The 16928-nt window shown below is 30.8% G+C and overlaps 2 protein-coding genes across 2 annotated transcripts; one reads left to right on the top strand and one right to left on the bottom strand.

The window, feature by feature from the left end:
* The first annotated feature begins 809 nt into the window (after positions 1–809).
* LOC107491040 (heavy metal-associated isoprenylated plant protein 22-like) lies at positions 810–2749 on the top strand. The gene is made up of 3 exons (XM_016111815.3): positions 810–997; positions 1130–1205; positions 2331–2749. The coding sequence occupies exons 1-3, from the start codon at positions 920–922 to the stop codon at positions 2621–2623; spliced, it is 447 nt and encodes a 148-aa protein (XP_015967301.1). The 5' UTR covers positions 810–919; the 3' UTR covers positions 2624–2749.
* Positions 2750–7489: 4740 nt separating this feature from the next.
* LOC107491318 (sec14 cytosolic factor) lies at positions 7490–15234 on the bottom strand. The gene is made up of 6 exons (XM_016112157.3): positions 14730–15234; positions 14225–14480; positions 12960–12996; positions 11532–11649; positions 10619–10729; positions 7490–8141 (listed from the first exon to the last, which is right to left on the bottom strand). The coding sequence occupies exons 1-6, from the start codon at positions 14811–14813 to the stop codon at positions 7983–7985; spliced, it is 765 nt and encodes a 254-aa protein (XP_015967643.1). The 5' UTR covers positions 14814–15234; the 3' UTR covers positions 7490–7982.
* Positions 15235–16928: the final 1694 nt, after the last annotated feature.

Below are 16928 nucleotides of genomic sequence, written 5' to 3'. Positions count from 1 at the left end.
CTACAATTGACTTGACTTCTAGTAGTTTTGGTAGTTAGAGATGATGATTGATTTTATCAAAGCTAGGTTATCATATTCTCCCCCATTTTCATGACAGCGCATAAAATACATTAATTTTAGTTTTAAATTTTGCCTCAAGTCTTAAATTTCTATCAAGTCAAAACCATACTGTGATCCGAGGAAGAATTCGAGTTACACTCATTAGACGGAACACCATTTAAGAAGCAATTATCATCACTATGTTGGAGAAGAGATTAATATTTTTCTCCTCAATAAAAAAGAAGATACCAGTTGTATATGTTATATGTACATTACTAATACTCCTTTTCTATACTTTTATTAGTTTATATGCACTTTTTTCCTTTACTATCAAAGTGAATATGTTAAAAATAATTAAAAGTATACATTTTATGTTATGTTAAAATGAGATATATACAAGTATTATCTTTTAAAAAGAAATTATTTTTATTTCGTGCTCCAAAAACAAAACGAATATTTCTGGCATAATACATCAAATTATTGAACCCATATATTTAATTTTAGTAGATGGATTCATACATCATTAAACAGTATCTATTTTGATTTATTAAAATAAAATTTTAAATATATTTTACTTATCTTTTTATAATATATTATATCAGATTAATTTAAATTAAATTTTTTGTAAACTGGAATTTCTAATTTTTACCGAGTTAATTACCAGATTTTCATAACCTTAGTTAAAACAAAATGATTACTTAGTCGATCTTAAGACACTAATAGTTTTCCCTATATATATATATATGTACCCGGACTATGTTAGACCAAAACATATACTTACAGATATTGATCATCGTGTGAGACCCACCAAGTTCTCTCTCTTTTGGGGGAACATTCTGCTTGTCCCGTTCCGTTGAAGGGACTACTACACACAATATAAATGGGGTTTCTTGATAATATTCCAGAATGTTTCGGTGCTTACTCAACTAAGATTAAGAAGAAACGCAAGCCCAAGCAGGTTATTATATATCCACCCTCGTTATACAATATAAGAAGGTTATTACATATACATCATATCATCCTTGTCAAATCTAATTTCAACCCTTTTTTGTTTTTTTTTTTTCTGTTTTTAAAAAACATAATCAACCAGACAGTTAATATCAGGGTGAAAATGGACTGTGAAGGCTGTGTCAGAAAAGTTTCAGATGCGTTGGAGGACTTGGAAGGTGAGCGCATATGAATCCCGAGCAGATTGATTTGAAAAATACAAGTGAAGAAGTGTTAGGAATTTACATCTTAAAGGATGGGATAAAATATAATTGTTTCCTTAATATTTGTGGGAAGTATAAAACGTATATTTAGTGTTTAATATTGTCCTACTATTTTTTCATTAAAAAATATTTAGAAGACAATAAAAATCAATTTAAAACAATTTAAAATTATATTATTTTATATTTATTAATTACTTTTGAAATAAATATTATATACATAAAATTATAAATATTGAATTAAATAAGATCATTTTAAATAATTATTTTAATTATTTTTTAAATACTGCTCTATTTCATATATCACCCTTAAACCGTTAATGCCATTCCCACCATTACCCCTCTCCTCCTTCCTTTTTCCTTTTCAAAAAACGAATCACACAAAATTAGCTTAAAAACTTATTTTTCTAGACAAATTGGTAAAAAATAAATAAGATTAAAATTTGATTTTTTTTAATTTATTCTGAGAATATATTTAATATTTAATTATTTTATTTTATCATATTTTTTTAAGCTGGGAGAAAATTCAATCTTACACTTTCCTTTTTGAAACAATTTTCAATAGAGCTTTATTAGGACTCCCTAGTAAGGCTCGAAAAGAAGACCTAGTAGAAAAATGGTCTACTGGGTTTGAATTTTTATTTTTTATATTTATTTTTAATGTATTTTAGTTTTAGAATTTTGTGAATTGAAAAATAATAAAAGAACAAAATTTTATTTTCTTATTTTCAATTTTTATTTTTTCACAAAATTTTAAAAACAAAAAATATTAAAATAAAAATAAAAAAAAAATCCAAACCAAACACATCTTAAAATTTCACTCTTTCTACTATATTCTAAAAAAAAGACTATTTCACTCTTTCTACTATATATTTTTTAAAAAAAGACTATAATTTGTATCATAAATTATAAATTTGAATTTGATTTTTAAAAAATTAAAATATCTATTTACTATATTTTTAAGATACAAAACATAAAATAGCATATGTACTTAACTCTTAAGAGTTAAAAACAATATAAAAGTAAAAATCTAAGGTATGTAAAAATAAAATAAAAAAGAATGATTTGATGCATGTATATCAGGGGTGGAATCCGTGGATGTAAACAAAAAGCAGCAAAGGGTAACGGTGACTGGATACGTTGATCCAGAAGAGGTGTTGAAAGAAGTGAACAACACAGGAAAGAAAGCTGATGTTTGGCCATTTGTTCCGTACAACTTGGTAACTTTTCCATATGTTCGTGAGGCTTATGACATCAAAGCTCCTACTGGTTTCGTCAGGAACGTGCCTCAGGCACTCGGTGATCCCAAGTCTCCTGAAATGAAGCTTATGACCTTCTTCAATGATGATAACCCAAATGCATGTTCAGTCATGTAAATCAAAATTTCAGTGGCAGTGACGTCTGTGAATACTGAATACTATGTTTTCATGTTTGTAACTTCTTTATTCGCTAAATCATGGAAGCATAAGACTTATATAATATATTCTTTTTCAATTCTGCTAGATTTATTCTAAATGAGCTATTAAAATTAGTTATTAATATAATACATATTAAAATACACTATATATAAATATATAATGACTAATTTTTATAATTGATTTTGTTGTATAAATATTAATTTTTATTCTCTTTTTTCTCGTATATTTTGTAATTGTAACCTTGGGGTCCACCAATATTGTTCGGTCTCTCATCGCCTGCTGGCTATTGAGTCTGTGTATCGGATTCATCCATTCATGTCTACATTTTGGCTTGTATAAAACTGTGTTAGTAGAGGTTATGTAAAATTACATGAACCTGCTAAACAATTTTAATCTCCAATCACACAAAATCTAAGTTTATGATTCTTATTAATTCAATCAAGGTAGATAAACTAAATCTTAATTATATTAGTGATCTTTAAATTTTAATTTTTTCATATACAAATTATCATCTCTCTCAATATTATAGATTTCCAACTCATTTAATAATTCATTAAAATTTAGTTTTAATATTATCAATTTATTCTCAATATTTTCACAAACCTCAATCACCACTTCTCATTAAGAACAACTCTCAGCATCACTACTCTCAGTATAAGGAATTTTTCAATTGTGTAGACACATACAAGACCATATAAAGAATACACAAATAGAGAGAACAAGTAAAGAAACTAGTTCAATTAGTATATAGATACAAATTCAAAGAGACAAGCCAGATACAAGATACACACCCAAACAATACATACAAATACAAATGATTTATGCCTGCCTATGGCCAATGAGCTCATCTGTCGGTTATACAGCCAAACCCGACATGTGCGATAGCGAACTCTGGACAGTCCCTTGGTGTATGCATCTCCAAACTCAAATTCATATTTATTTATCAATATTCATGGGGGAAACATCCGGGAAGGTATCAGTGTCCGGCCACATCTTGTGACGAAGGGTCAAAAAGTCTCAATTTCGACTAGGAGCAAGTAGAACAAAACCACCATCCTTACATATTATTCCGGAAGCTCAAATACCGACTGGAAGCATGCAGGACAAAACCACAATTATTGCATCTACCTCAGAAGCTCAAATACTGAATGGAAGCAAGCGAGATAAAATCACAATCCATACTTCTACACTAGAAGCTCAAACAATGACTAGGAGTAAGTGGGACAAAACCACAATCCTTGTATCTACCCCAAAAGCTCAATTATCAACCAAAATCATTCTCATTATCCTCTCAAATCAACTCAATCTCATCATTCAATCATATAGTCTCATTTTCATTATCCCCTCTATTCAACTTAATATCATCATTCAATCATATCATTTCGTCCTCGTTATCCTCTTGAATCAACTCATTCTCATCATTCAATCATATTATCTTATTCTCATTATCCTCTATACTCGTTATAGAATTTACGGAAGTTTGAAACGTTAAGAAAACTGTTTAGAGGAATAAAATTCGTTCCAAATCATAGAGAATAGTTATCAAATCTCAAATAGGGTTACAAAAGTGAAACAGCCGAGTGAAATGGGCAGAACAGTTAAAATAAACATTTTCAGCAAAACAGGATAGTCATGCGTACGCATGCCTTCCGCGTACGCATAAGTTGAAAATTTAGAAAAGTCGCGTACGCAGACCACCTTCGCGTATGCGGACTACCTTTGCGTACGCGAGATTGCTGAATAGAAATCTTTGCTTGCGTACGCAAGCAACTTCTGCATACGCATGCATCAAGACTTGGTGGTGCTATGTATGCGAGCCATCTCTGCATATGCATGAATATAGCTTTTCAAAAAAGCTGATACGTTGCAGAAAACTTAGTTTTTCATATCCATTTTTAAACTTTCATAACTTCTTCTACAAAACTTTGTTTTTTTCTCATCTTTGTATGGCTTTAAAGGTCTTTTAACAAGTTTTAATTTAAGAAAACTTTCACTGAGTTTCAAACCCCAAGCGCCAAGTTACGGCCCATCGAAGTTGGTTAAAAATTTGTTTTTACCAAATTCTCATAATTCGTCAATTTTGTAAAATCTCAATTCAATTCAATCATAAACCATTCCAAAACCAGTTATACACATCCCAAATTCTCATTCATAAATCCTCAACCATTTCAAACCTAAATCAACCCATTTCCAACTTATTCAACCCATTCCATCAACATATTCATATCCACTAATAATATATAATATATATATATCTCATCCTATCACGACTTCTGGCCCAATTTACACAATTTACGATATTTATACACCCTCATCTCCCGATTAAAACTTTAATATACATACTCATTTTCATGCAACATAACATCAACATATATCACAATTATCCAATTGCAACAATATCACATAGCGCTTCTCAATTTCATGAAAAACTCATTATTTTCACTCTCAATTTCATGCCAAAACACATCAATTAACTCAATACTCATACTAACCATTATTCAAGCATACCAACAATCAATTTTATTCAACTTATTCTAGAGGCAAGTAACCTAGGTTTTTGCATAACCTTACATAATGCTTACTCAAACCTACCACCCATACCTTAATGTCGCAAATCCAAGCTTCCAAGCTCTCCTTTTCAAAATTTCACCAAACCAAACTTATAATTACTCAATTTAACACCATATTATATAATTTGGCACAATATTAAAAATTAGGATTTTCATAAATTAATAAACTAAGAGGAGACAAGGGTTTCTTATCTTTACTCACTAAAACTAGTGATGGATGCCACCAAGAACATAAGTTAGATGACCCCTGTAACATCAAAATCACTAAAAATTCTCAATACCCAAACCAAAAATGTGATTTCATCATTGAATGAGAAACTAGGGCTGGAATTTCAAGTTACTCGCCAAGTTATTTAGATAGAATTGAAGAGGAGGAAGTTAGGGTTTCATTCCTCTTTTCTCTCATATCTCATTTTTGTGTGTCACACCAAATAGGGAGAATGATGCGGAACTTTCATTAAGTGTGGGTATATATATATGTAGGCTTGGGCTCGGTATGGCCCAATTTCATTTCTTTAGTCCGTTAGTCTAATTTTAGACCAAAACCTTTAAAATAAGCATTTTAATTTGCACTATAAATATTTTTATTTTTTTAAATTATAAATATTAAATCTTTAATTCTTTTTTTTCTCTCATTTAATTTATTTATTAGTTATCAATTAATTAATTAGTATTTTGCAGAGTTTTTACATACTCCAAAGGACATTTTCGTCATTCTATGAGCAAGGGATTAAATGGTAATCTTATCCTGCTCAATGATTTGATAACTAAAAGAATTATACTATGCCAACCATAGAGATCAAGGAGATTAAAGAGACTAAGAATTTGTCTCAAAAGTAATGGTCTTGACTTGGTGACACTCTTATATGAAGAAATACATCAATTTTTAGTCAAAGAAGAAAAGACAATGTCCATTGGACTAAAGGAGGATATCAAAAAGCCCAATAGTTCTTTTCAAGTTTATTGGGAGGCACAAATTTATTATTAGATTTGAAATTATTTAGTTAAATTTAAATTTGACTTGTTGTTAGGGTTTGTTAAAAGATTTGATTTAATTTTGATTTGTTTAGACTATCTTTAGGTGTTTAAAATTTAAATCAAACCTGATTGAATCTATAAAGATTAATCTGATTTAAATTAATTATCAAATTATAGGAGTTCAATATTTAAATCAAATTTGACCTAATCTAATAAAATCAAATCTGATTTAAATTAGTTAGGATTAATTCTGGAGTCATTTTTAGTTTAATTTCAGATTTTATGCTTTATTCTAGAAAGATATGATCCACTTTTAGATTTAGATTGATCAATTAGGAAGTCTATTTAAGCAAGTTTGTGAATTTTTTGTATAATTTTTTATGAATAAATTTTGTGAATGCTTTTATGCATATTTTTATGTGTATATTTAAGTGAAATGAGTAATTTGTTTTGCTTGTTGCATGAAGAAATTAAAAGATCCAGCTTAGGGTAACTTTTAATGTTAGTCCCTTTAGTTTCATTCATTTGATCTAGGTTGCGAATGATAGATTCTTTGAATATCTAGTAGAAAAAACTCTTTCGATAACCTAAATTGCTAAGAACATATTTCGCAGATGTCTAATAGAAAAATTTTTATCTTTCTTATTATTTTCACTGTATCTTCTATTTCTCTTTTTTTTGGCTATAATTGAATTATTTTAGAGTAAAAACTGATACTTAGTTTTAATTTACGGTTCCAATTTTTTTTTTATTTTATTGATTTTTTTAAGGCAAATCTGATTATGGCTCCTTTTGTTGTTTTTTTTTATGAAATTTTGAATTTTCAAAATCTTTTTGAATTTTTCATTATTTTCAGATCTTTGGAATATTTTTTTTTAAAAACAGATATATCCAATATCCGATCTAATTTGCAAAGGCGCAGACAAAATTACTCTAGCGAGAAAGTCCAAAAATCTTTTCTCATTGTATCCGATTTATGAAAATCCTGTCTAATATAGTCTCAAAATTTAGACATAAACTTTTTATTTATCTGGTATATATGTTAATATATTTACAAAAACTAAGGATACTAACCACTAATTTTTTTAGGCAACCACTCTCCAGTTGTATGAATTGCTTTTTTAGTAAAAACCTATCAAAATATTGTCATATCCTATTGTGAATGCTATGATAGATATGATTCATTTATCGTCGCACTAAATGCAAGAAAAATTTCTTAATTATATGTAATATCTTGAGAGTCTCAATCTAACCGGTGAGACAAGCAATTTATGAATTTTTAAGCAAGGCAAGTTTTCTTTGTCATTTCCAGAAACATCCCCTTTTAGTATTCAAAACACAAAATACAGGGCATGCTTGTTACATGCATTTTTCCTTGTCATTACGAATTACTACCTTCTTTTGAATTGTGCAATTGAGTGGACAGATCTTATGCTGAGTTGCAATTATTCCATAGAGATACTTTTGGGAATTTAAGGGTGTTTAGTTTGCATTTTCATTTTCTGTTTTTATTTTCAGTATTTTCTATTTTTGGATTTTGTTAAAGAAAAAGTAAAAACAGGTTGCGAAAACAGAATTTTATTGTTTTCACAGATTTTACTTTTTCGTTCTCAAAATTCGAAAAACAGAAAATACTGAAAATGAAACCAAACAATGAAAACGCAAACCAACCACACCCTAAACCATCCAATTCAATCCAATGGTTAAAAGTACATTCTCACATAAACCTACAATTCTCTTATGATTATGAATATGATACATAGAATCTCTTATAATGAACTTGCTGGCCCATCTTCCGATGGCGGCGTCAATTGAAAATCTTGGATAGCTACAAGTTTTGCTTTCCCACCATATTCTTCAGGAAGAACGTCTTCACCGACCTCTCTTATAAATGCCCTTTCCTCATTGTCATTGCTAACGATTACAATCTGCATTCAACATGCAAAGCCCATGAACGTGAAGCTAATAATAACAAAATGTATGTTAATTCATAAAATTGGTTAGCAGCTAGAAAGCCTTTCTCTTCATATGAGTAAAAAGCTTACTGTGGAAGCTTGTAAACAAATGTATCATTATCATATCGTATATATTATTAGCAATTAGTTACTCCAAAACAAACTAATATATACAAACCAATAATAAATATTCTTTCCTTATGCAACATTAAGTTTAAAATGGTTCAGTTTATTTATCAATGAAGCCTATCTTTTATCAGATTCATCATCAAACTTTGGAATATATACTCAAGGATGTAACCGGCGCGAGGTAAAAATTCTTGCAATTTATAATTTAATTTTTTGGAAATGTATACTGCTTGTCCTAGTTTGAAGACCTGGCTGATGCGGGATTCAAATCAGAGAAATACTTTTTTGTTCTATTCAACTCTTTGGCGGATTTAGAGGGATAGAAACAATGATCTCTTCAACCCTAATGATGATTGGTGTGATAATAGTGGTTAGTATGATTCGGAGCTCAGCTAGGGAGATGCATACTATTTTTAATATGCACATTTCTTTATTTCCTCCTTCAGCTTTGTTTTCCTAGGTCCCCCCCCTTCTATAAACTCGGTGAAAGTGAATTGTGATGCTAGTCAAAATCCTCTTAGTGGAACAGCTAGTTTTGGTTGCCTTATACACAACTCTGATGGATGTTGGCTGAAAGGTTGCTCTGAGAAACTAGAAAACGCTAGTGTTCTCCAGGCTGAGCTTCATGCAATTTGGAGAGGTTTAATCCTTGCTTGGGAATGTGGCTTTCACGATGTTCTTTTTGAGATGGATTGTTTGGAATTGGAAGACTAATATCACCTTAATTCAAAGATTAGCCAATCATGCAGCTGATCTTATGGCTAAACATGCGGTTCCAATTGCGAAGGAGTATGTGGAATGGCTCCAACTTTGGAATGAGCTTTATCATTTCATATGCTTTGATAGGAATCCGGCCAATTAACTTGACTTTTTTTCCCTTTTTTCTTTCATTTGTAGATATCCAAAAAAAAAAAAATCATAAGCTAGAGAAGGTTAGACACTAGTATTTTTAGCCAATGAGCTATAACTCAAACGGCATATGTCTCCCTTCTCAAATAGGAGGTCTCAGATTCGAGTCTCCCCTAATGTAACTTGACCAAGGAAAAAAATAGTTAGAAATAAAAAAAAAAAAACTAAAATTTAAGCACGCCAACATATACGAAATAATGACTAGAAAAAAATTTTACGTCAGCCACAAGTTACGCAAATTGTGAAATATTTTCCACACAAACATGACACAGCTATCACCACCAAGAAACCATCATTTCCATCTTACTCTCCTAAACCTCCACCTCCACCTTGCTTCTCTCACTATTTCTCACGTTTCCTCCCTCTCATATTCTATCATCCCCTCATTCTTTCTGTTATGAAACCATTTCTCTCAAAAACTTAAAACTTATAAGAAAAGACATCTGAATGGTTATATCTCTAACACGTCTCCTCACACAAGAGCCGCTTTGGAGTTTGCGTAAATTTTTGCATAGGCTTCAACTTTTTCTTTTTTGTTATTGTCTTGTGCTAAATTCTTTCTTTTGGGTTCAACAAGGATCGAACTTTAGACTTAGGTAATAATGCTCTAATACTATGCCATGAAACTACTTCTACCAAAAGCTTAAGCCGATAAAAAAAAAAGCACATGAATAGTTATAGTTATATCTCTAACACTCTCAGTCTCTCACTCTTTTCAATTCCATTCTCGTTACCTCAAAAACAAACACACATCCCCCCCTCTCTCAACAAACAAACACACAACAAGGGGGTTGTTATAAAGGGAAATAAAATAAAAGGGTAATTCATTTCATAGATGAACTAGTTGCATAAATAGCTAGGGTTATCTGCATTTAATTACTTCATGATCAATTTCTGTGCAATAATCATAAAACAACAACAACAAAGCCTTGTCCCACTAAGTGGGGGCAATAATCATAATACTAAAGAATATTCTATTTTGAAATTAAATAAAGAATAACTTTTCTTCTTTGACATAGGTTTATTTGATTATGACTTTCTAACTTCTGTGACACATCTTTAAAGTATATAAAAAAGAACTTCCTTAAAAGCTAACATTTCAATCGTTAGATAACTTTCAAATTTTTATTTAACATTTTATAGTTAAAGATTTTTTCTTGGTTTTCCAGTACAACTCACTCCAGATATAATACATGATTGTCTAAGTTAATATTTTACATATCAAATTCATGATAAGCCCGTAATTCCTAATTTATCAGTGAAAATAAAATCCATATTGATGGGTTCTGAATCTAAGTAATCATTTAGTTCAGAAACAGATATGACGGGAAGGTGATGGCATGAAGCAAATGAATTGCTACTGTTCAGTCGTATTAATTTTAAACCCAACACACACATAATTAAATATGTACCTTTTCTAGTGTTGCCTTCTCGAGAAAGCGAGAAACTAGTCTCCAAACGCTAACAAAAAACCACGGCATGTGTAAGAGGTAGCACTTGTACAATCGTTCAGGGTAATAAGCCTGAAATTAATCAAAAACCGTTAAAATGAAATGAGAATATAAGGGTCAGTCGTTTGATTGTATTTTTATTTAATTTATTTTGTTATTTTTTGTGAAAAAAAATAAAAAGTTGGAAATAGAAAATAAGAAAGAAAATAGAATTTCATTGTTTTTCATTATTTTCGTTTTTTTTCCTCCACAAAAATAAAATAAAAATATTAAAAATAAGAAAAAAACATTTTCTTAAACCTATCAATCCATGTCTTTACTAATCCAAAGAAATGTTGATATAGATTCAGGCATGACATGAGCTGAATGGTAACCCCACAAGCAAAAATTTTCTTAAAGAAAAGGATAAATTACTAAAATGGTCGAAAGTTCAAAATAATTTCAAAAGATACAAACGACAAATAAGTTCCTGAAAAATTAAAAAACGTGACAAAAATAACGAAAAAAATATCTTTTTTCTTTTATAAGTGGTAGACTGAATTTTATATTTGGCAAATGACTTGTGCGTTTTATCTGAATTTTTGTGAGAACATTTGAATAAGTATTTAAAGGTGCATACAAAGACTTGGAGTAAAATTTGATCAATAGACATCTTGTCACAATTTTAAATCGTTCGAGAATTTGTTTTTCATTTGTATCCTTCGATGTTATTTTTATTAGCAATATGAAATTTTAAGTAACATTTTTTTTACTTTACCCAAAAAAAAAATTCATAATCAAGAAAATGATGTCATAGGTTGGCTATTTTTTTTTTCTTGAGGGGTTGGCAAATATTTACATGCATGGAAGTTTCACAGAAAAAGATAAAGCTTACCTGTAAAAACTGAAATCCAGTGATTAATGCACGTGCATCTACGTTTTTATATGAAATATTCTGCAGATCAAGAATTCCAATCAACTTTTCGTTACCTATCTCCCTTCCTTTGAAACCACTGAAGACAAAAAGAACTAACTATTAATTTCTCAGTTTTACATGAAAGAGAGAATGGAGCAGAAGAATATAGTAGCGAATAGAAAAAGATAGAATAAAAGATGTATTAGAAAGTGTAAGGAATATGAACTTATGAAGAAAAGGAGGATATATATAAGTACTATTCAGAGGCTACTACTCTCCTTTCAGTTCTGTCCAGTTTAATTTTCGAGATAAACACCTCTAATTCTCCTCCTATGTAAAATCTAATTCTCTCTCCTCTCTCCTCTAACCAAATGGCCACACATCACTATTCTACCAGTTTTGCAGATTTCGTTACAAATCTTTTCACCAAAATACCCTTACTTCTATTTTTCTCCCCTCCATATATGAGGGACTGAGGTTACATAACATAAACCTTTATGGCCTGTTGTAAAGCCAAATAATTACACGATATTTTCGACATCCATTTTTATTGGTATATGACATGCAACAAGCATAAGCAATGTAAAAATTCTTCATTTTCTATGTTTATGCCTCTGAATAGTCATTTATCATGTTTAAACCAACCGGAAAAGAGTAACAATCATCAGTTTATATAAAACAAGAGAAACTATTGAGGGTAATCCTAAAACAAGAGAAAGTTCCTGCAGATGGATTATTAAAGTTCCATTGATTAAAAAGAATCATTAGAAGGGAGTGAGAAAGCACAAAAGAGGTAAAGCAATCCTCCAAACAGAAAAAATATCATGTTCTTGCATTTGTATATTATATCAGATAAAGGGTGTTAAAAATACTTAAAGAAACTAGGGGGTAACCAGGTGACGAAAGTGTAATCCTATGTGTGGTAAAAAAGAAATCACCTAAAACCTAGATATCCAAATATATTTTCCCACAGTTAAACCACTCTCTGTTAGGAGAGGATATCAAGAAGAAAAAGTAAGATTTACATGACACCTCCAAACAAAACAATAGTCGAAGTCCTTGAGTGTAGGATATCAGTGAGATGAGTTAAATAGAATCAAGTAAATGCAGAAGAGACTAACTTAGTTACTTGTTGATCATGCAAAGTTTCTGAGAAATGTGGAATTTCTGAGAGTTGTTTTGAGGAACATAAAATAAAATAAAAATCGAAAAGTAGGATGTAAGTTGTTGCAAGCCATAAGTTTGGGAACATAAATTAGCATTAGCCTACTTACAATGGCAACAAAGTATCCATTGCATGAATTATGAGTTAGAAAACCTGTACCATACCATGTTTTGTATCAATGGAAAACTAGTTGCTTTACGCATAGGTAAAAGCATCATGGCAGTAGTAAAATTAGAGTGTACCTTGCAATTGTCTTGTCCAGAAGATATACAACAAATTCTGAAACAGTAAACAGAACAGTAATCAGTTTGCTAATGTCAATATCAAGTAATTGTTTAAGCAAGGGGGTTTCAAGATAATTTATTATCTTATTCCTTTCAAGGTAAAAATTTCCTAAATTAGAGGATATGTTTATTTTAAATGAAAATTTTACTTTCCTTTTCCTTTCTCTCAAAAACTCTCCTTCCCAAAAATATGTCCTATAAAATTTTACCTTGGCAGTGGCTCCAAATCATTCAAGTTTAAACGTTTACTTTTCTTCTTTTTCATTTTGTGGGTTCATTATTTGGGAGCTGGTTTAGGAGATGAGAATTTAATTGAGACGAGAGAAAGATCAAACGGTAGATGGAAAAGATATATGGAAAAGATATCTTCCTAACCAACCTTCAGGGCCCCCACATATATAAATGATTAATTTATTATTACCTACCTTCAAGAACAAAAGTTTGAGCCATTGATTAAAGTAGCTAACTACATGTTCCTGGATCACGTTCTACATTAGCAAAGTCAATTTCAGTAACTCTCTTCAGATGGTAATAATTACAAACTTACGAAAAAAATATTTTAAAGTGAGGAAATTAGTAAAGTGATAAAGTAAGGAATTAATCACTATTAAATTTATAATTTATATTATGTCTAAGTTCCACTATTTTATTAATTTAAGGGTGATTAGGTTCTTACTTTCTCAGTTTATCACCTTTCTCACTTTAGAATAGCTTAATCCCAAAAAAGCATGGCTCTTTTTAACTTCTGGGTATAGCTATCTTTTTCTTGTTCTTTGAATTCATAATATGCCAAGTAAAAGCATCTAATTTTCAATTTTAATAATGATTTTATAAAATGAAAAGAACACAAATAAGATGAAGAAAAAGAAATAAAGAAAACACTAAGGAAACCATTAAGATAATGTAACTTGTGAACGCAATTGACCTTAACCGAATTTGGCTTTAAGCTAACAGAATAATGAAGTTTGATCCACATACATCAAAAGAAATAGTCAAAGAAAGTGAATCCAAATAACTTGGAAACTCTTTCTTGGCGAATATTCCCCCATGAAAGTGAACCATGGAACTAACAATTAAAGAATCAAAAGTTCGAGGACCACACAATAACTAAGTGATAATTACTTTGAGAGGAAAAAAATCAAGACATTAAAAAATAAATAAATAAATAACAACCATGATGAACAAGTACTGCAATTTGAATAAGTGAGGCAGTGAATTATTACTTTTGAACTGGATCTGATCCTTGGCAGGGAAATGGTTTCTTGTGAGGACAATCATGACAGGGTATTTACCCTGAGACAAGCCCTGCAAATAGATCTTTCTAGCTTCCAACTCATCTGGAACTTCGGATTCTGGAATGGATCCATTAGGAACCATGGCTGTCCTCCATTTCCGCCATTGCACAAACATCTTTGCAGCTTTATCCTCATCCATTGAGCGAGCAATCAAGAACCTCATCAGCGTGGTGTCACTATACCCCTGAAAGAAAGAAACAGATCACAATAATAATCATAATCATAGAGTAGTTATAGTGGAATTTGGAACACATAGCAAGTGCATTCAAGAAGAGTAAAGATAAAACAAAACGCCCTGGACAGTTCAAAAATTCCTAATCAGTCTCAACCCTTCAAGTGACTGGTCTAAGCGGTCACTTGGAGGGTATCTCGATTAGGGATTTTCTAATTATAGAGGGACGCTTTGTCCTTCGAGCAGGACCGGAAGAACTACCTCTGCAGTAGAGCCATGCTTCTCAACAGATTTCCTCATCTCGGTCAGTTCAATATCTCTTTTCTCATCCATTTGGGGCTCCATCAAATGACCCAAAACTGACACCAGAACCAGTTTTCGGAGGAAAAAGAAAGAAAGAAACGAAGACGCGTTGACAAAACGGCAGAGAAATCAGGCAAGAGAGAAAAGGGGAGTATGTGGAATTGGCATATGAAAGTGACTATTGCCAAATGTGGAAAGGGGCTGATACGGGAAAGTTGAACAATAGAAGCTCCATAAATGAAGGGGTTCCGAAGTTGCCCATACTGCTATGAAGTGGCAGAATGGAGTTGCCTACTTGAAACGGAACATGTGAAGTTGAAGAGTGTACACATGGGGGTTGACGTCAAACTTTTTGAATTTTCGGTTTGGCAAAAAGGTAAAAGCGCCGGGGAGATATAAGAGCAACTCTTACTCCTGCGGGGAATTATCAGATGGTGGCTTCTCACGTTTGAAAGGGGACTTGGGTAGATGAACATGGTTTTGAAGCACCATTATTTTTAAAAAAAAATATTTATTTTTACATTTAGTTATTATAGATCTGATGATAATATTTTTTTAAGATACAATAAAATTAATAAATCTTTTAACTGTTAGGCTATATATTTATGTCATTTTTCATTCAACTCTATTCAAACTGGTTTAATATTAAAAAAGTCCAATTTTATTAAATAAAACGTGAATTTTACGCGCTCTAAACCTCCAAAATTTTAACATTCATTCGCGCCTTGAATATGAAACAACGTTCTTTCTTTAACCTTGAAACCGCTATTAGAGAACTTCGAATCTCTCTCAAAATAAGTAGAGTTGGTCATTTTGATTCACTTGATTGTTAGTGTATTCAGATGAGTTCTTTTGCATGTAGAAATGCTTTTTTTACTGATTAAATGTTTATCACGTTTTATTTAAAACATGAATGGTGTTTGGTTCAGTTAAGTTGGTCATTTTTATTCATTTGATTGTTAAGTATTCAGTTGAGCCATCTTGCATGCAGAAATATTTTTCTTGATGATTGAATGTTTATCGAGTTTTATTCAGAAACATGAATGGTGTTCGGTATAGTGACATTGGTTATTTTCATTCACTTGATTGTTAGTGTCTTTAGTTGGGTCCTTTTGCATGCAGGAATATTTTTCTTATTGATTGAATGTTTATCACATTTTATTCAAAACATGAATGATGTTCAGTTCAGTAGAGTTGGCCATTTTCATTCACTTGATTGTTAGCGTGTTCAGTAGGATCCTTTTGCATGCAGAAATATTTTTCTTGATGATTGATTGTTTATCGAGCTTTATTCAGAACATGAATGGTGTTCAATTCAGTGGAGTTGGTTATTTTTATTCACTTGATTATTAGTGTATTCAGTTGGGTTATTTAACATGTAGAAATATTTTTTTTCATAATTGAATGTTTATCACCTTTTATTCAAAATATGAATGGTGTTCAGTTCAGTGGAGTTGGTCATTTTCATTCACTTTATTGTTAGTATCTTTAGTTGGGTCCTTTTGCATGCAGAAATGATTTTCTTGATGATTGAATAATGTTTATCACATTTTATTCAAAACATGAATGGTTGGTGCTTTGTTCAATTTTGTCCTGATTATTCATGATGGTTTTTGGATGTTGAAAATTAGGAAGAGAACTAGAAAATTTTGAAATGCATCTATCACAACATACATACATACATACATACATACATACATACATGTAGGAAATAATTTTGGTGAAAAACAGAAAAAATTTTCAAAAATTTTGTTTTTAGGGCATACCATTGATTTGATTCAAAAAATTATTTTCAAACTTGCTTGACTGATTCTTGTGGAACATAGAAGAGAGATAGAACAAACAACCTTGTGAGTTATTGAGCCATATTGTGTGGTTGCATATTTTAACCACTATTTTGTTCTTGTGTGCTATGCTCCTTCTATGATTGTGATATTAGATTTGCTTGATTCTTTATTTTCGATGCTTGATGTTTTGAATGAATTTAGTATGATTGAGGTCATTTTTGAAATTGAACTCACTAATCCATATGGCCAACCCTTACATTTACCTTTGTAACCCATTTTTGAGCCTTTTAATCTACTTTTTGTTCTAATTTTAAGCACATCATTCTTCGTAAGTGAAAAATTATTAATGTCCTTGAATTGCATCTTTGAT

The sequence above is a fragment of the Arachis duranensis genome, chromosome 5 (assembly GCF_000817695.3).
Source record: "Arachis duranensis cultivar V14167 chromosome 5, aradu.V14167.gnm2.J7QH, whole genome shotgun sequence".
NCBI classification, from domain to species: domain Eukaryota; kingdom Viridiplantae; phylum Streptophyta; class Magnoliopsida; order Fabales; family Fabaceae; genus Arachis; species Arachis duranensis.
Note: the sequence above shows the minus strand (reverse complement) of the source record. Positions and strands in the feature narration are given on the sequence as shown.